Below are 17,752 nucleotides of genomic sequence, written 5' to 3'. Positions count from 1 at the left end.
ATGTTTACCTATTGGGCTCCCTAACTCTTTAAAATCAACATTGCAAAATAAGTTAGGGTACACTTAACAGGCAGTCAAACTCAGAATCAAGTAACTGAAACATCACCCTTGCCATTCCTTCCCTCATTTATGATCATGGTCTAATTTGCTGAAACAAGAGATCCAACTTTAATCTGCCTGAGTTTGTTTCACTATCAATAAAATGATGGGATAAATAATTAACTATGTTATGTAGCCATAGTGAAATCATTTCCGTAAGTTTGGTATGAACCACTTCATAAACATAAATTGTTCTTGCTACTAATCTTTATGCATATTGTAAAGTATCTTCGTTTTATGAGGTAAATAATGGAAGAAAAGACTAAAAATGAGATCCAGACTCCCTCAATCTATCTAGAGGCTGAGATTGAGTATTCTGATGAAAATAGAAAGGAATACATTTACAAAATGTGGGTATGTGAGAGCTTGAATAAGGGCATGTTTGAGCCAATCAGAGCATTTTTCACTTCCTCACATTTTTACTTAGATTTTTGGAAGAGTAAGCAGTAAAGAAGCAAAAAGAGGAATGGCAAACAATCAGCAGATGAGCACGATTGCATAAACACAGCAATGCTGATGTGTAATCAGAGTCCGAGGGCAGCACAAGTTATATGTAAGCTAGTGGTCAAGCGGACAAGGCAGGAGGGAAAAGACAAAACAGGCAACAAGTTGATAGAGCAGTATCAATCAATCAGCAGGTGCACAAAGCATCAGAACAGCAGTTCCATGAAGTCAGCAGATGCACACAGCAGCAAGGGAGAAATGCTAGCCAGTGAAAAGAGAGAAGTTCAGTTGGAGGTACTGCCTATAAGCAGTCATATACAAATGGCAGCAAGGATACATGGGCAGTACCTTGGGCAGTCTTATGCCACGCAGTCAGTGGTGAAGAGGACCATTCCAGGAAATCAAGCAGCAAAATAGTATATTGCAATGCCAGGCAGCCAGCAAGTAGACAAAGCAGAAAGAAAGCAATGAGCGCCATATCATTTTTTAAAAGCAGAGTTTGAAGAGGGCTGTGCCCATGAATAATCAGATAAAGCTGCTGGCAAGGAGGAAAGAGAAGCTCTTGAACAGATTGCCAGGGCAGTGAGATGACATTATTCTTTCGGAACTAAGAATATTTTAAGTGAAAGAACCCCAGAATCTGGATGCTCATCTTCCAGTAACAGCATTAGATCAACATAGTGTATTGTGAAAATCCACAAGAGTACAGCACACAAATGGAAATGAGGCTGAGCCCTAGTGCCTGAGGGAGGCCTGGGGACCCTCCTATAAATGAAATTAAAGAATGAGAATCCACAAGGAAATTAAAGAAATGGGAACGCGTCTAAAATTGTTTCTAATAAATGATTTCAAAATAAAACAAACCAAAATACTAGCAAAGAGCTGGATTAGAAATGATTGGCTGGGATTGAAGATGTTGCTTACCCCTCTCTGGAGCCCACAAAATGGGAATGTTGGGAATTTCTGCAGCAGAAAAACAGAAGAGAAAAAGGGATTTCTGACTCCCAGGTTCAAGGAAAAGCAGGTCAATTTAGGGATGGTGACGTGCTTAGAGCACAACAAGAACTGGACAGAACCTTTGCCCATTCCCAGATGCAAACGTTTTCTGAGATTTGAGAAAGGTTTGAAAATCCCACAGCATTTTAATATCACAATCTCCCACCTCTATTCACAAAAACAACAACATCACTTACCTGCAGTTAGTTTTCTTCGAAGAGTTTGACGACATAGAGCCTACATATAGCGTGAGGGCATCTCTCTTGGGAACAGGTATAGGCACACACACACAAAATCAAAAAACCTTTCAAAATGAATTGATTTAAAGAAACAGGAACTGTGCAGATGGTAGCAAGTGGCAAAATGATCTCATTAAGTGGATCAACACTTCTAAATTCAAATTTACCTTTTATTTCTTGAAATATTTATCTGTGTTTGAGGCTCAGAGTGCAATTTAGGTGGACAATAGTTTCCTAAGAAAATTAGTTACACCAGGGAGCTTTCATTCCTTCATTAAGTGGTCGCCCACAAAGAGCCACACATACGGTTGAGCAAAGTCATGTTCAGAAATCAGAAATGGACACAAGGACCCTTAAATCTGATTATATTTATATTATTAGTGAGTATTCTCATAAAACCAGCAGTAAAGTAATTCAATGGTGTTCATTATGTGGAAAATTGAAGGATAAAGATTGTGTTATATCATATATTAATTTATAGCACACTAGTATGATCCATTCTTCCTACATTTTGTTCTGGAAAGGCAGTATGATTATGAATCAATGAGACTGTTTCAGCTACATGCCTGGCAAAACTACTCTTTGGTCATAACTTTAGTTGATGTGTCTGCTGGGAGTTAAGTTCTCTTTCTTTCTCAAAATACAATGTATAAATCTGCAATATTACACAGAGTGCATGAGACATATGTTGGCAGAAATGTAGTTTAAGTTTATTTTATGTAATTAAGAGATACAAAAATAAATAAATAGATCAACATACTTTCATGAAAGTATTCATTAGACAAAACTGTGCAAACAGACACACCAATGTGCAACAAGAAATAAATAAATAAGTGATGGTAGTGCTATCACATTTGGTCTATTATGGCAAGGAAACACAGCTGGAAAAGTAACATGCACTGTACTTTATACAAAAAACCAAAGTTGTGTGCCTATTGGGTACATATTCAGGTGAAATAGTAGACTACTTAGGAATTTATTATGTAAGAACATGAAAATTTTGTAAGATAAGAATCATGCTTGCCATATCCTGTTTGCCATACAATAATATGGCAATGGTTCGTAAGTGGAATAATTCATCAATTACTTTACATTTAAGACAGGGATCCTCTCTCGGAATACTTCTTCACAGAAGTACTGCAGAAGCTAATTAAAATATATATATTTCAATGCAGTTAGTGATGGAGACTCCAGGAGATAAGTCTGTCTTGAACCCAAGAACAAGATTTATGACTAAAAGCAAAATAAGAGCAAGTATGGATTTAAGTGTTGAAAGGATATTTTTAGAAAGTGTATGCAGACATTAATAAATGTAGTGACAGTAAGAGGATGAATGGATCCCATAACTCTGATTTAACAAAAGATGGCACATTTGCTGTACCTCATATTGTGACCTAAATTAAAGTCGCTTAGAAAGGAAAACTAGCATAAACAGAAAGCCCATAGGAGAACAGAAATGTAAGTAACTAACAGACTATCATACCAAAGGCTAATTCTCTCATTGAGCATCAACTCATGAATCACAGTCACTGTTCTAGATGCTATACTAGTATGTATAAATTTGCCTAAAAATAAGACACATAAAAGTAGCAGCTTTCGTAGCATAAGGCACAAAAATGTTATTAAAGTCACTAGAATTTTTTTTGAAATAAATGAATTTAGGATTCAGGTTCTAATCATTCATATTCCACTAATAAAATGAACCAAGCTTACGTCTAATTGCAGTATGTATAACTAAGCATATGTTTTTTTTTAAATGTATCCTCCTCTGCCTCCTCCTCCTCATTGATTTGTTAATCAGCTTCTAAGCAACCCTCTCAAGGCATTTTACACCTGAGAGTATTAAAAACAGTTAAAAACACAAAAACGGCAAATATGTTTAAAAGGAGATTAAAATGCTAACATAGCAGACACTCATGGTAAAGACCCATTTTTAAAGCTGGGAAGGCCTGCCAGAACAAAAATGCCACTAATGGTTTCAAAAAACTGCAGATAGTGGGCCCTGTTGTATTTCAACAGTAATGCTATTTTACACAATGGAGAGGCCACACTACAAGCCCTGCTCCAAATTACTGCAGAACAGGCTTCTGAGATCTTTGGAATTTGCAGGAAAATTGTTCCACACACCACAGCAATCTGTTTGATCTACTAATGCGTAACAAGTATCAGAAATATGTGATATACCCATCCTGAAGGAATGTTAGAATTTTCCAGTAGTATTCTGTTGCTGCAATGCAGGATTAACAAGGGAGAGATGGGTGAAACAATATTCTGAATATGGACATGAATATCACAGCTGTGCTATAAGACTGCATGATGATATGATAGAACAAGCTGTATTTCCTCTGATCCGGCCAATTATAATGTGGTGCCATCACATTTCAAAAGTCAGTAAATACTATTAAATGTGGGGTGGGATTCAATTAATGAGTCCCATCAGAGTATGTGCACAAGCACAACAGAAATTTAATAAATAAAATACAATACTGTGGGAAGAATTGTTTTTGTTTGTTACTATGCTATATTATGAATTTTGTGTTTCTATATTGTAAACAGCCCTGTGATCCTCAGATGAAGTGCGGCATAGAAATTTAATAAAATAAATAAATAAATTTCAGTTCAGTTCAGGGGAATGCTTTCCTAAACAGGTGTCTTCATGAGCTGGAGAACTGTCATTACTCATTGGGCCTCTTGTATTTCAGCAGGGAGGGCTTTCCACAACACTAGTGCCACCAGTGAAAAGCCTGGCTTCTGTGTTACCACAAGCTGGTAATCATTAGGCTGTGGCAAAACTAACTGGGTTACATTAGCTGATGATAGTACCCTACCAAGCAGTGAAGAGGAAGATCGTTTTTCAGGTAACATGCTCCAGAGTTTTTTAGGACGTTGCATGCAAGTAGCAGAACCTTAAGACTGGCTTGGTGGCTAATAGGGGAGGCAATAGTGTGATAAGGAGCACCACTTACCACACAGGCTGCAATATTCTGTGCCAGCTGCATCGGGGGAGACCCATATAGAGCACATCACAGTAATCCAGACACAAGGTTATCAATGCATGTGTCACAGTGGCCAGCTTAGCACTGTCCAATAAAGGGCACAGATGACATACCAGCTGAAGCTGATGACAGGTGCTCTTTGCCACAGAGGCCAACTGGGCCTCAATGGACAACGATGGCTCCAAGAGTTCCCCTAAACTGCATACCTGTACTTTCAGAGGGAGTGCAACCCCATCTAGAACAGGCAGACTCAGCAGTGATCAAATCTGGGAACCTCTTACCCAGAGTGTCTCTGTCTTACCAGGATTCAGTACTCGGTAACCCTATATCCTTCTAGGTTGGAGTAAATAACACAAAACTCATTAGCCTGCTTGTGGAAATCATGGCCATCAGGAAAGCTATTGTGAATATGAGAAGCTGCAGATTCCAAGTAGTTTCACAAAGTTTTGGTAAGATACACACAGGTTTAGCTTCCTGAACACAATTTGTCCCTTGGGAATTGTTCGTTAGGCAAGAGTTTGCATAATGGGATGTCAATTTCCATTTATCCCTATGGGAAAATTTCTAATACATTTATGGCCATGGAATTTTGACCCCCGAAAGCAAAACAACAGAAAAAATGTTCTCTGATTTGTGTGATTGCTCCCCCACTCTTCTTCTGTTCCTTAGTCAACCAAAGAAGGCAATGTGCCAACCACAAAAAAATCATGCATCAAAAGCAAAATTTTCAGTATGCCAATTAAAAACCAGATCTCAATGCACAAATCCTTCCATCTGTAAAATCCAATATCTAGGGCAGTATTTTCAGGTAGCGCTAAAAGCTAACTAAGATGGTACCAGACTAAGCTCAAGAGAAGGATGTTCTACAACTGGGGTACTGCCACTGAGATGGTCCTTTCAGGTATCCTGGTCCTGATGCTGGTATAACTAAAAGCACCTCCCCAGTAGATCTAAGCTCATGGGCAGGACAGTCACACCTTCAGACAGCTTGGTCCTATAACTTGTAGGGTATTAAATGTTGGAGTCAGCCCTGTAAATTTGGCTCCGTAGCAAGCAGGCAGCCAGTGCAGATCTTTAAGGATTGGCGCAACATGGTATTGCACAGTCAATTGCTGGCGGTATCAGAAGCCATTGAAAAAATGTGAGCAATTAGTTGTGTTGGCCCCTTCCTGACACATGTTATGAATCAGAGCAACCAAAGTCATGTTGGTGCCTAAAATGGTCTAGATAAAATCTTTCCCCATTCTCTCAAGTACCTTGTCTGAAAATGGGTATTTGTGACCAGGTGATAGTTGTTATGCACGTCTGGGTTCAGAGAGGGCTTACTGAGGAGGAGACCAATGGTTTAAAGCTATAATACTTTCCCCAGAAGATATGGACAGAAGATATTGTCCATCTGGACAATACAGCCCCCTGCCCCTAGGATACTGTTATGTGCTTCCACCATTTTTTAATAAAAAAGATAAGATCAGGAAGGTTTTGATGACTGTTGAAAGACTAATAATCCTGTCATGGTCTTGCAGGATTTATCATTGGACACTCTGAAACAACTTCGCCCCATAACACTCAAATGGCAAGGGGCAGGAATAAGATGCTATTGGGCTTTTCCCTTTAGTTTAGTAGTCACCAAAGGAAACACATCACTCTCAGCCACCAGCCTCAAAGAAGCCCCAGAACTATTAACAACTCTAGAACAGGAATGTCCACCTGAGGTTATTGATTTTTTGGAGAGCAAGATAGTGAGCCCATTGGTGAAGATGATCCAGCTCAGGAGCCCATCCGAGAGCTAAGGAAAGCCATCAACAATCAAAAAGAAGAATGGGACAAGGAACAAGCAGCACTGCACATATTTCAGAAAGTTTACTATATTCTCAACTGCCCAGAAAATGAACAGGAACTAAGGCAGAACTAATACAAGGCTAGAATGCTGTTTCAAAGAGAAAAGGACTCCTTTTCTACAGAAGCAAAAGCAAATGGACTGGATGATAGGAAAATATAAACATCTGGAAGGTACCTTGGATTTTGGGCATGAGGTTTAAAATAAAATGTCTACTTTAATGTACCCTATCATTTAAAATAAGCTTGTTTTTTATGCTTATGGTTTACTCTATACCCACAGTGGTACTGGAGTGCCCTCTACTGTTGAAAGAGGACACACACCTTGATGTATGTTTTAAAGGTTTTAGGTTAAAATTAAAAGGTTTTTTCCCCAAAGTTGTGATATAAGTAGATTTATTATAAAAATAACTGAACTGCCTAATAAGAGCAAAAATGTGGAAGGTTTAGATTGGTGAAAGGCACTATTGATTATTTGCTAAAATAAATACAAGTATTAATGTAGTTACTTTAAAAGTGAAGTAGTTGGGAGATCCAATAAAACGGGCCAGAATGGCAACTTATTTGTTCAAATGGATCCACATATAGCCATTTTGCAATAAATCCATAAAATAGATGAAAAAAATGCAGTGCTTATACAGTCATAGGTCAGCCAAAGGTTCATAGTGAACAGCTCCAATAAATTAATACATTCACGATTTAATTGGAAAATATTTTGAAATTACATCTGCTACAATTAGGATAAATAATACAGATTCACAAAAATGTCCACTCAGCTGCAGGACAAAACAACGTTGTCAATTATCACCTTTATTATTTGCTCTAATTATAGAACCCCTGAAATTATGCCAATTCTGGAAGGAAAGGGTGTAACTATCAATGGAAGGGAATACATTTTGGGATGATATTGTTTCATGTACACCAGGCCCGGTTGATGCTGGAAAGTTATTGAGTATAGACAGTGATGGAGGAAGCTGCTCAGGCACCTGGGGCGGTGTGCCCGGGGCGGGGTGAGCCGGCTATAGGGGCGGAGCGCACTGTGGGGCCTCCAGAGTCTGCCTGCCTCCTCCCACTCAGCCACCCTACAGCTGGGGGGAGGCAGCGGGCTGACCATTTGGGGCAGCGTGGAGCCTGCACGCGCCCAAGCCACAGCATCTCTCCCAGGAGAGACGAGTGTCTCAGGCGCACTGCAAGCCCTGCGGTGAGTGCTGCCCAGCATTTTGTCACCCCCCTCAGTGGTGACACCCGGGGCGGACCACACCCACCGCACCCCCCTTCCTCCAGCCCTGAGTATAGAACTGGATACCTTTTTTAATGTCTCTGGACTTAAGGTAATTTTTCAAAAATTGGCAGTAATGTTCTTTCAAACTTCCCTGCAACTTCAAGAAATCTTCTCCAAAATATTACAAATCCCAATAGCTAGAAAAAGCTTCAGATACTTAGGTTACCCATTCAGGTTACCCATAATTGAAACAAATTATAGCAAAGTATGGAAAACAATAAATATGGATATACAATGTTGGAGTAACATGAAATTTTCTATTATGCATCAACTGGCTGCAACTAAAAATAATGCTTGTTCCAAAATTACTCTTTTTATTTCAAACATTACCAGTTTGGATCCCACCAGCCCGTATGTCCAAATGGCAAAAGCAAAGCAAATTCCTATTTCAATCAGGCAGACCATGCATTTAAAATACCTTTGCTGTACCCTCAACCAACTGTTGGAGGATGAGGACTCCTAAATCTAAACAGCTATTACCACACATGTCAACATAGCCACATGACAGACCTAATGTCTGGCAATAAGGGAACTCAATGGAGCACATTAGAGAACACTGGCTTAGTAATCCATTCACACTTACAACTTTCAAAATTTGGACAAAATGGGCAAAGGTTTTGATTCCAGGCCTCTCATCCATTATTCCATTACTGTTCTACACGGTTTTCAAAAAAACAACACCCCCCCCAAAGAGCCTATAATAGAGATTTGTGGAAGGAAAATCAATTCTATTATTTGAAAGATTTTTACATAGATGGGACAACCACTTACCATTAATGTTGTGGCGTTTCCCAGCACATACACCAGGTGAGGGCAGGGCACAGAAGGTGAAAGTAACCCACCACACCAGCCTAGCCCTTGCTGCCGATGCAGCCAGGCATGTGTGTGAGAGGGGCATGGAGGGTTCATGGAACCCGTGTGCCAGCTCAACCCTAACCACTGAAGGCAAGCAGGGCTGCACTGCACTACCTGCCCGTCCACTCAGGGAAGAGTCCAGCTGGCTGACATGGCTCTTGGTGGGTGAGTCTCCCTGATGCTGGACAGTTGGCCATTTAGCGAGGGGGCTGGGGACGTGACAGTGAGGCCAGGCCGGGCTCTGGGGCTCACAGACCCCCAGCAGCAGGCAGGATGGGATGGGGATCCCTGTATGGGTGTATTTGGCTCACACTCCCTAAAAATCATGTGCCCAGGGCTACAGCCCCCCCTGGGCCCCCCATGCTAGGTCCCTGCATTAATGAGATGCAAATTCATTTGGGAAATGTTCAGATATCATGGCTATTAGGCTACCAATTAAGGTCCTTTTGAACAAATTGTCAGGTTAAAAATGACGCCATAAGACAATCAACAAAATATGAAAAAATAATAGTGGAAAAAGGGCTAATGTCTTATTTGTATAAATCTATTATAGACGTTCAATTTTGCTTGCAGCAAAATTTGCGGCAAAATTTGAGAAGGTGGTGGGAACTAAATTGGAATTTAGAAATTGTAAAAGAGGCATGGAAAACACTGTGGACAAAAGTGCCGTACAAATCCCTATTGGCAACCACCTGAGAAAGAGTTTTTAAAATTGTGTATTGGCTGGTTTTTAAGACCTAGGTGCCTAGTTTATATCAAACCAAACAGTTCTCCGCTGTGTTAGGGAGGATGTCCCACTACAGGGACATATTAATGCATGTGGTGGGAGTGTCCAAAAATAGAAAAGATCTGGGAAAATATATTTACAGCAATAACTTTGATAACAAGGCAGACAGTCCCCATGACCCCAGGACTCTCTTTACTTAACGTGTATAGTCATGATGTGTTGTAAATTAAAAACAAAGAGCTCATAACAGATATATTAACCATTACAATAACAACTATTGCTAGAACATAGAAATCATTGCAATGATTAACTGTGGACCGATGATATAATGCAATTTGGCAAACAGCATTACTGGAAAAACTGGCATAAAAAAATAAAAGTAGTGAGAGGCCAAAAGAAACACGACAATTTTTACATAGTCTGGTGTGATTTTATTGATTACACAAATAATGAGGAATATGGTAGAACAGTACCCATAGCTTACAGAACAGTCTGGTGTGCATGAAGTACATATTTTATTTAATTTTCCCTTCCTCCTCCCTCCCCCTTCTTGTAGATTCTTATAAATTCTGTTATTGATACAAAATACCTTTTTACTTATGGTCACCAATCAAAGCAATACACATTACTATACATCATTTCATATATGTAATAATTTTGATATATATACTTTGACCCAACTTTGTCAATATATTCAGAAATGTTGAACTGAGCGTTTATTGTAGTTTTATTTTTCAATTTGAATGTTATGTAATTGCTGCAAGTCATATGCTCTAATGGAAACAAAGATATATAGTGGTACCTCGGGTTAAGTTCGTTCCGGAGGTCCGTTCTTAACCTGAAGCACCACTTTAGCTAATGGGGCCTCCCGCTGCTGCTGTGCTGCCGGAGCACAATTTTTGTTCTCATCCTGAAGCAAAGTTCTTAAACCAAGGTACTATTTCTGGGTTGGTGGAGTCTGTAACCTGAAGCGTATGTAACCCGAGGTACCACTGTATCTCAATGCAACCATGTTAAACAGTTCAAAGGTAAAGGAGACAACGGCATGTTTGAATGATGTAGGGAAGGAACCACAGGAAAGAGAGGATGATTGTATGGCATAGAGGAGAAATAAGGTTGGGGCAGTACCAGTCAGAAGATGGGAAGTAATGGGACTGGAGAGGCACACAGAGAGGTGAGATGAGGACAACAGGGTAGTTGACTCATCAAGTGAAACAGAGAATAAAAAGGAAACAGTTAATAAAGGTGTATGGGGGACCACTGAAGATTCCCAATAAGTGCACATTCAGTAGCAAGGGCTGATTAAACATAATTTTTAGCATACATGTGTACTGCATAGGCTAAAAAAATTAAAGTGCCATGTTATATTTTAATGGATAAATGCCTTCTGTTGTAAGCATACATAGCGGTGAATTCCTGATATAGGTTACTCTGCATGGAGACTTAGCCATAACAGCAATACTCTCATGATGTGCTTGTTTCGAAAGATGATTGTGAGTGTGCTGCTGTAATAATGTGATGCAAATTCAAATAAAAGTCAGAATATTTTTCCAAAATAAAATATTGGCATCAGATTTATAATGGTGTGTACCTTCTACGGTTTTGTGCTCATAGAAGAGTCTCCTCAATGAGTGACTTATCAGCTTGGGATGTAACATGTAAAAATGACTTAGGGGACCAGGACAAGTCTTGCAAGGATAAAGACAAGCCATTTTTCTTACGGTTGGAAAACTGCTCAGCAAAATAATTTCTAGTTTCTCCCCAATCAAATTTCAGTGGAAGTAAAAGAGATTTTTAGCAGATTACCACAGACTAATAATAATGTTTCCTGATTCACTCTACTTTCTTTAGCAAAACTTAATCCCTTTACTATTTACAAATCATATTATTACATAACACAGCAAGTGCATATCAAGTAAAATGGTATTTTACTGCTGCCTGCTATACATAATCAAATCTATTTCCACTACAAACAAACATACACGAGAATCATTATAAATTGTTCTCAAGGATATTAGCAATCAAATAAATACCTCAGCAGTGTAGCCCAGAGGAAAGAGATCAGAACACCTAATGCACTTTATATGTACCCAACAAACTCTCTCTCTTTTTTCTGCAACATAAAGAAATATATTCCAAAACTTGTGCTCATTACAATGGGAACTTGGAAATAAATAAAAATAATAAATAGTATGCAATATTAAAAGTATTTAACATTTATTGTCTTGCAATAATCACTTCAGAGCTATTTTGGTTTGCATGTTGCTTTTGTACATGAACTTTCCCCCCAATTTGATCAGAATGGCATTTTAAGCTGTGCATTGGGGCTGAGCAACAATGCAGTGATTTGCCTATAGTCACCCAGAAAACGCAGGACCCAAAATTTTACACTCAAACCTACTGTTGATAGCTCAGTGGTTTTGAAGCTATGTTCCAAGGAACAATGGGATTCTCCAGAAGCTTATGAGTTTCCTCAATGAAGTAGCTAATGGCAGAAAGTAACTCTAGAAAGTAGCTTGTTCATTTCTACCAATTTGTGCATGCGGTTCATGCAGAATAACAGTGAGCCCCAACAGGCCTGGGCAAAGGCCAGGTGAACTGAGTGTATACTCTAAAACGTTTTCCGGAATTCTCTACCAGATACCACAGTTCTTTAGTATATGTACTTGAGTTCCTTGAAAGACAAGTTAACACGGAATATTCCCTAAAGCTAGAAAGTTAGAAAACCATTCCTCTAGCTATGTACCATATTAGTTCTTCACAGCCATATCATATAATATTGTACATTTCTACTGTTTCAATCAAATTCTAAGACCTGACAAGGGAATAGGGTAAATCCAATTACCACTTTCCTTCAGTAACTGATAGGAAATGGATTGGGGACCTGTAGACAGAGCTTATACAAATTACAAAAGAAAATGGAAGAGCAAGGTAAAATAGAGTGGAGAGTGAGTAAAACAATAGCTTTAAACCAGGAAAATATTGAAACAGATTTTGTTTTTTAAATACTTGTACCCTTATTTTCTGTCTTGCCAATGAGACACCTACTAGGCAGCTATACTTTCCACTACAAAAAAATACAGTAATATAGCTGAACAATAATGGTTAACAGCGTGAAGGACAAGGATGTCTTCAGGTCTGCTAAAGTCTTGTCTATGGCTGGGTACATGTGAATTCCATGAAGCAGAATTTAGATTAGGGATGTGAGCTGACATGGGAAAGCATGTAGAAATAGGAGTTTTTAGCAACTAACAAAATGTGTATGCATAACTTCAATCAGCAGCATGCTACACAAGGCAGGTCTCGCTATTAAAAGTATTTATAATAACCCACACAATATTGGAGGGTATGCTATAACCTCCTCCTATAGGAGCCATCATAGTCTCTAATACTGAGTATTCTCCAAAAATACAACTAAATGCCAAAGAAGGGCTGCAACTCAGTGCAAGGGCACATACTTTGCATGCAAAACATCCCAGGTTCAAAACTGTTTCAGATGGACTAATGATCTGAATCTGTAAGCCAGCTATGTTTATATGATGACTTGAGGACATTTTTGTGATAGACCCCCAGTTATTTATATATAGACCTTTTTTTTGGATCAAATAATTACCATTGCAATATCATTTTACACATTTTGAAGATTAAGATTTATTGCTTACTTGGGGGAGGGACCTCTATTAATGAGCTTTTGGGAACTGTTCCTGTTTCATACGTCATTTTATTTTCTGTAGTCCACATAGACTAGATATGAATTTGTATTTTTTTTGTTTCTTTGAATTTGTGTTTATATTTTTGCATTTTAATAGGGAGTTCCTAAATGATAAACAATTAGGGTGGTATGGTAACCATTTATTTAATTTATATGCCATCCTAAAGTCACAGAAATCTTTGGAGAGATCTATTGGATTAAGGACTTAAATTACTATTGTGTCTGTCTTTTACACGTCTATGCAGATACCAGGTTGTCTATGGTTCAACAGAATGATCATCCGCTTTTGTTTTGGTTCATGTTTACAATAATTTAATCACAATAATAATTTATTTTTAATACCCCGCCCATCTGACTGGGTTACCCCAGCCACTATGGGCGGCTTCCAAGGGAAATATAGGAAACAACAACATCAACATCAAACATTAAAGCTTCCCAAAACAGAGCTGCCTTCAGATTTCTCCCAAAAATTATAAAATGGCTTAACTCTTTCGACATCTGCCAGGAGGGCATTCCATGCTTTTTACAAGCGTGATAATAAAAGTTAATTTTAAACAGGGGGATTTGACCTATGGTGGTTTTGCATCAGGTAGAGGCTATAATTTCAGGAGCTGACCCTTCACAAATCCCCCTTATGAGGGGTCTGCAAGTCGCTTGGAAGTAAATGGGTGGGAAACAGACTGTCAATTTCAGGAATGGATTGAAAACTGCAACTGCAGGATAATGGGAATGGGTTATAGGATAGACAAGATGCACACTTTCATGAATCATTCTTCCCTTTAACATTATTCAGTATTTGAACTTGATTGTTCATTGTGTCGGCAGTTGGGCTATCAGCAACAACCACCTATTTCCAGCCCACTTTATACTAAAAAAGGTGGAAGTTTCAATTTAAATAAAAACTTGCAGCCTGTTTTGTACCTAGATCTGTAAGTTCCTCATTTTCAGCATGCTGCAATTGCGACAAGATGCAATTAACCCTAGCTGGCTCGGTACAGTGGTACCTTGGTTTATGAACTTAATCCATTCCGGAGGTCCGTTCTGAAACCAAAGCTTTCTTAAACCAAGGCATGCTTTCCCATAGCAGCGGGAGACTCAATTTACAAATGGAACACACTCAACAGGAAGCGAAACATGTTCTGCTTCCAACGCAAAGTTCACAAACAAAACACCTACTTCTGGGTTTGCAGTGTTCTTAAGCCAAGTTGTTCATAAACTAAACGGTTCTTAAACCAAGGTACCACTGCACAATGAACGCTCAGATTGCGAACATGATCCATGCAGGAAGCACGTCCGCAACCCGCAGCACCACGTCTGCGCACGCGCGGGTCGCAATTCAACGCTTCTGCGCATGCGGCGAAACTCGGCAGTAACCCGTTCCAGTACTTTCGGGTTCAACGCGGTGCGCAACCTGAAATCGTGCAACCCGAAGTGTCTGTAACCCAAGGTATGACTGTATACACTAAATTCATTTTCTCTTTCACCTCTCCTACTTCTTAGATAATTTGTTACTCTCTGCATGTAAATTCAGTACTGCACTTCTCATCCTACACATATGAACTACAATACGTAACTTTGATAACCTTTTATCTTTCCAGTGCTCTGCTTAAAAAAAAACACCATTCATCTCTCCCTGTACTCTGTAAAGTGCAAGGGAAATTGATGGTGTTATCAATAAGGAATATTAATACAGCATGTCAAACACTGACACCTTTCCAGGTAGACTGGGAGCCTGCTTGCAAGTAACAGATTGGATAGATTTTAACCAATAGGTTCCTCTTCTTTTCCTTATTCCGCTTCATCTACTGCTTTCATCTCTTGGTTTTTATTCTTAATAAAACTTCATATAATTCGGGTCTTGGTGTCTGAGGTGTGTTTATGCCAAACTCCAGGATTCTGGGAATCTCCTATGTGCCTACCCACCCAGTGGCGTAGCGTGGGGGGTGCAGGGGGGGCCGGCCGCACCAGGTGCAACATCTGGGGGTTAGGGTTAGGGGGCGCAAATCCATGGGTTAGGGGGCGCAAATCCATGGGTTAGGGGGCGCAAATCCACGGGTTAGGGGGCGCAAATTACTTGCCTTGCCCCGGGTGCTGACAACCCACGCTACGCCACTGTACCCACCTACTACATAGGTGAAAAGGGGGAATTTCATAGGTCAAAGAGCAATCTGTGCAGAACACTTAGGTGGGGTAGGCAGCTGGATGCTAGTCCTGTGGTTCCTGATAAATCAAGAGGGATTTGGCTGAGAAGGGCAGGCTGTGCTGTTTCAAAGTAATAGCTGTGGCCTCCCAGAATTCACCCCACCTGGGGGTTAATAGGGAGCTAATAGGGTGTGTGGTGGCAGCTTGGGTCACAACTGGCCTATCTTCTAAGACAGTTGTGCAAAGGAGTTTATAAAGAAGCTCTATTATCCTATCCCTTCTGTTAAAGGTTGCATAATGGACGGAGTGGAATTTTGAGAAATTTAATTTCTCCGCAAGTGTTCAACCATCTTCAGTATCAGTTAAGGTCCAGATTGTTTAGCTATGCATTCACATAGCATCAAGATCAGGTTAAGAAAGTAAAATGGACTTCCAGAAGGTATGGGTAAAAACGTTCAGTCAAAATTCACAAAGCACATGCTATAGCTGCTTCCTCATTTTTGCGTTTTGAGTTTTCCTTCTCTTAATATGCTACTCTTGCCAAGATGAATCAAGAGTGTCGGCCCGCCACTGCCTTAAGTCATAGGATCGCTGTATGTTAAACTTCCAAACAGTGAATATAAGTTGAAAATTTGGCAGAAATTCAGATTGGAGAAGCACAAGGAAAATTAAACAGAAAACATAAGGGGTGGTCAGTGCCAGGGGACTGTCAGGACACTGGCAAATGTGTACCAGGAAAAGTGGGGCTGGAGTCTGACTCAGGAGAGGAGGGCAGTGATTTGTGACGCCGGGGAAGCTTTAGACCTGGAGGGTGGAGCACAGGATGGGTCAAAAAAAGAGGAGGAAGAGGCAGGTCCGGCAAGTGAAGGGCTGGGTGCTTCCTGCCTCCCAGAACCAGAAGTGAATAGAAGAGGGAAGAGCAGAGGAAGCTTCCACGCAGGTGTAGTCTCTGATTGTGTGCATGCAGCCCATCAGGGAAAAGTTCATAAACCGGTGGAGAGGAAGTGGTCCCTTGTTGCTGAAACTGCTTCATAAAGCATAGACCTGGGAATAGCTGCCTAGACTCTAGTAGGTAAACGTGGGTATTCAGAGCCATAGAAATGACTGTTAAGTGTCAGCTTGACAATAAAGAGTTAACTATTATCTGCCATGTGCATTCCTTTGGCTGGTGAGCATCCTTAACAGCACATTTCAAACTAGCTTGAAACTCTGTTTTGCAATCCTGGTTTTGAGGACAAGTGCAAACTAACGTGTGGATGAACTAACAATCTATAGTTTACCACAATCTAAGAGGCAACAAACAAAGCAGAAAGTAAAGAGAAGAGAGAGAAGAAGGCAGGGTTCATTCTTGAGGCACTAAATCATGGCTGGGCATTATGGGCAAAACTGACTTTAAAGTTGAACACAAGCAGGAAAAAAGGGAGATAAATTAAACACAGGCGGAATGCAATAAACACAAAGAAGAAGAGAGCAGCAATACAAATGTAAAAGAGCAGACAATGCATACATAATATAGACATATATTCTAAATTCAAAATAAGCAATGAAGAGATGAAACCAAATATGATTCTCTGGTAAAATATCTTCTGAGGAGGAGATATGAGGAGAAAAATTCAGAAGCTCTAAAGGAAGTTCTTTTGTTGTGTGACTTAGTCAACAGCGGTAACCCCTGGGGGGGGCGCCTACGGATGTTCATCTCGGGGGGCTCCCCCTGTTGGTGTTTAACCCTTCCCGGTTAGACCGGTTAGAATGTTAGGGCCAATGCCTAAAGCCAATACCTCTCTTACCTGTAATCAATAAAGTTGTGGCCATTTACGCCCATTAACCTTAATTCTTGTGTCCGAGTCGTTATTTCTACACCTGTGGGAGGGGGCGGGTGTTGCCACGCAAATGTAAAAGAGCAGACAATGCATACATAATATAGACATATATTCTAAATTCAAAATAAGCAATGAAGAGATGAAACCAAATATGATTCTCTGGTAAAATATCTTCTGAGGAGGAGATATGAGGAGAAAAATTCAGAAGCTCTAAAGGAAGTTCTTTTGTTGTGTGACTTAGTCAACAGTCAAAAAGAAACTGACAGAGCCTTGGTCCCGCCCTTGTGCTATGCAGGGGCACAGGATTTCCCTACTCAGGTGTAAGGGCCTCAAGGCTATTCTGAGCACTGGAATTTCAAAAATGGTATCTGTGCAGGTAGAGATCTCATTTACTAACTGCCCAAAGACCAAAAATAAGAACCAAATTAATTCATTGGAGGTTTTTAAGCAGAGGTTGGATGGTCTTATGTCATGTATGATTTGGTTGAAATTCCTGCATTGCAGAGGACTGGACAAGATGACCTCTGGGGTGCCTTCCAACTCTACAATTCTATTAGTCTACATTATTCAGAGTCCTTTTGGCAATTCATTTCATGATTAAATT

The 17,752-nt window shown here is 39.9% G+C and overlaps 1 protein-coding gene across 35 annotated transcripts in view; it reads right to left on the bottom strand.

Moving 5' to 3' along the window:
* The window catches only part of GPHN (gephyrin), a 231,080-nt gene that overhangs the window by 126,797 nt on the left and 86,531 nt on the right, over positions 1 to 17,752 (bottom strand). For 20 of the 35 annotated variants that reach the window (XM_083456678.1, XM_083456707.1, XM_083456674.1 and 17 more), the window contains exon 5: positions 1,468 to 1,506. The exons of the other annotated variants lie outside the window; for them this stretch is intronic. In XM_083456678.1, coding sequence (XP_083312804.1) covers positions 1,468 to 1,506 — 39 coding nt within the window. The remainder of the gene's footprint in view (positions 1 to 1,467; positions 1,507 to 17,752) is intronic. 35 annotated transcript variants of the gene reach the window in all.

This window comes from Podarcis tiliguerta (genome assembly GCF_965153285.1).
Source record: "Podarcis tiliguerta genome assembly, chromosome: 1".
Classification (NCBI taxonomy): Eukaryota; Metazoa; Chordata; class Lepidosauria; order Squamata; family Lacertidae; genus Podarcis; species Podarcis tiliguerta.
Note: the sequence above shows the minus strand (reverse complement) of the source record. Positions and strands in the feature narration are given on the sequence as shown.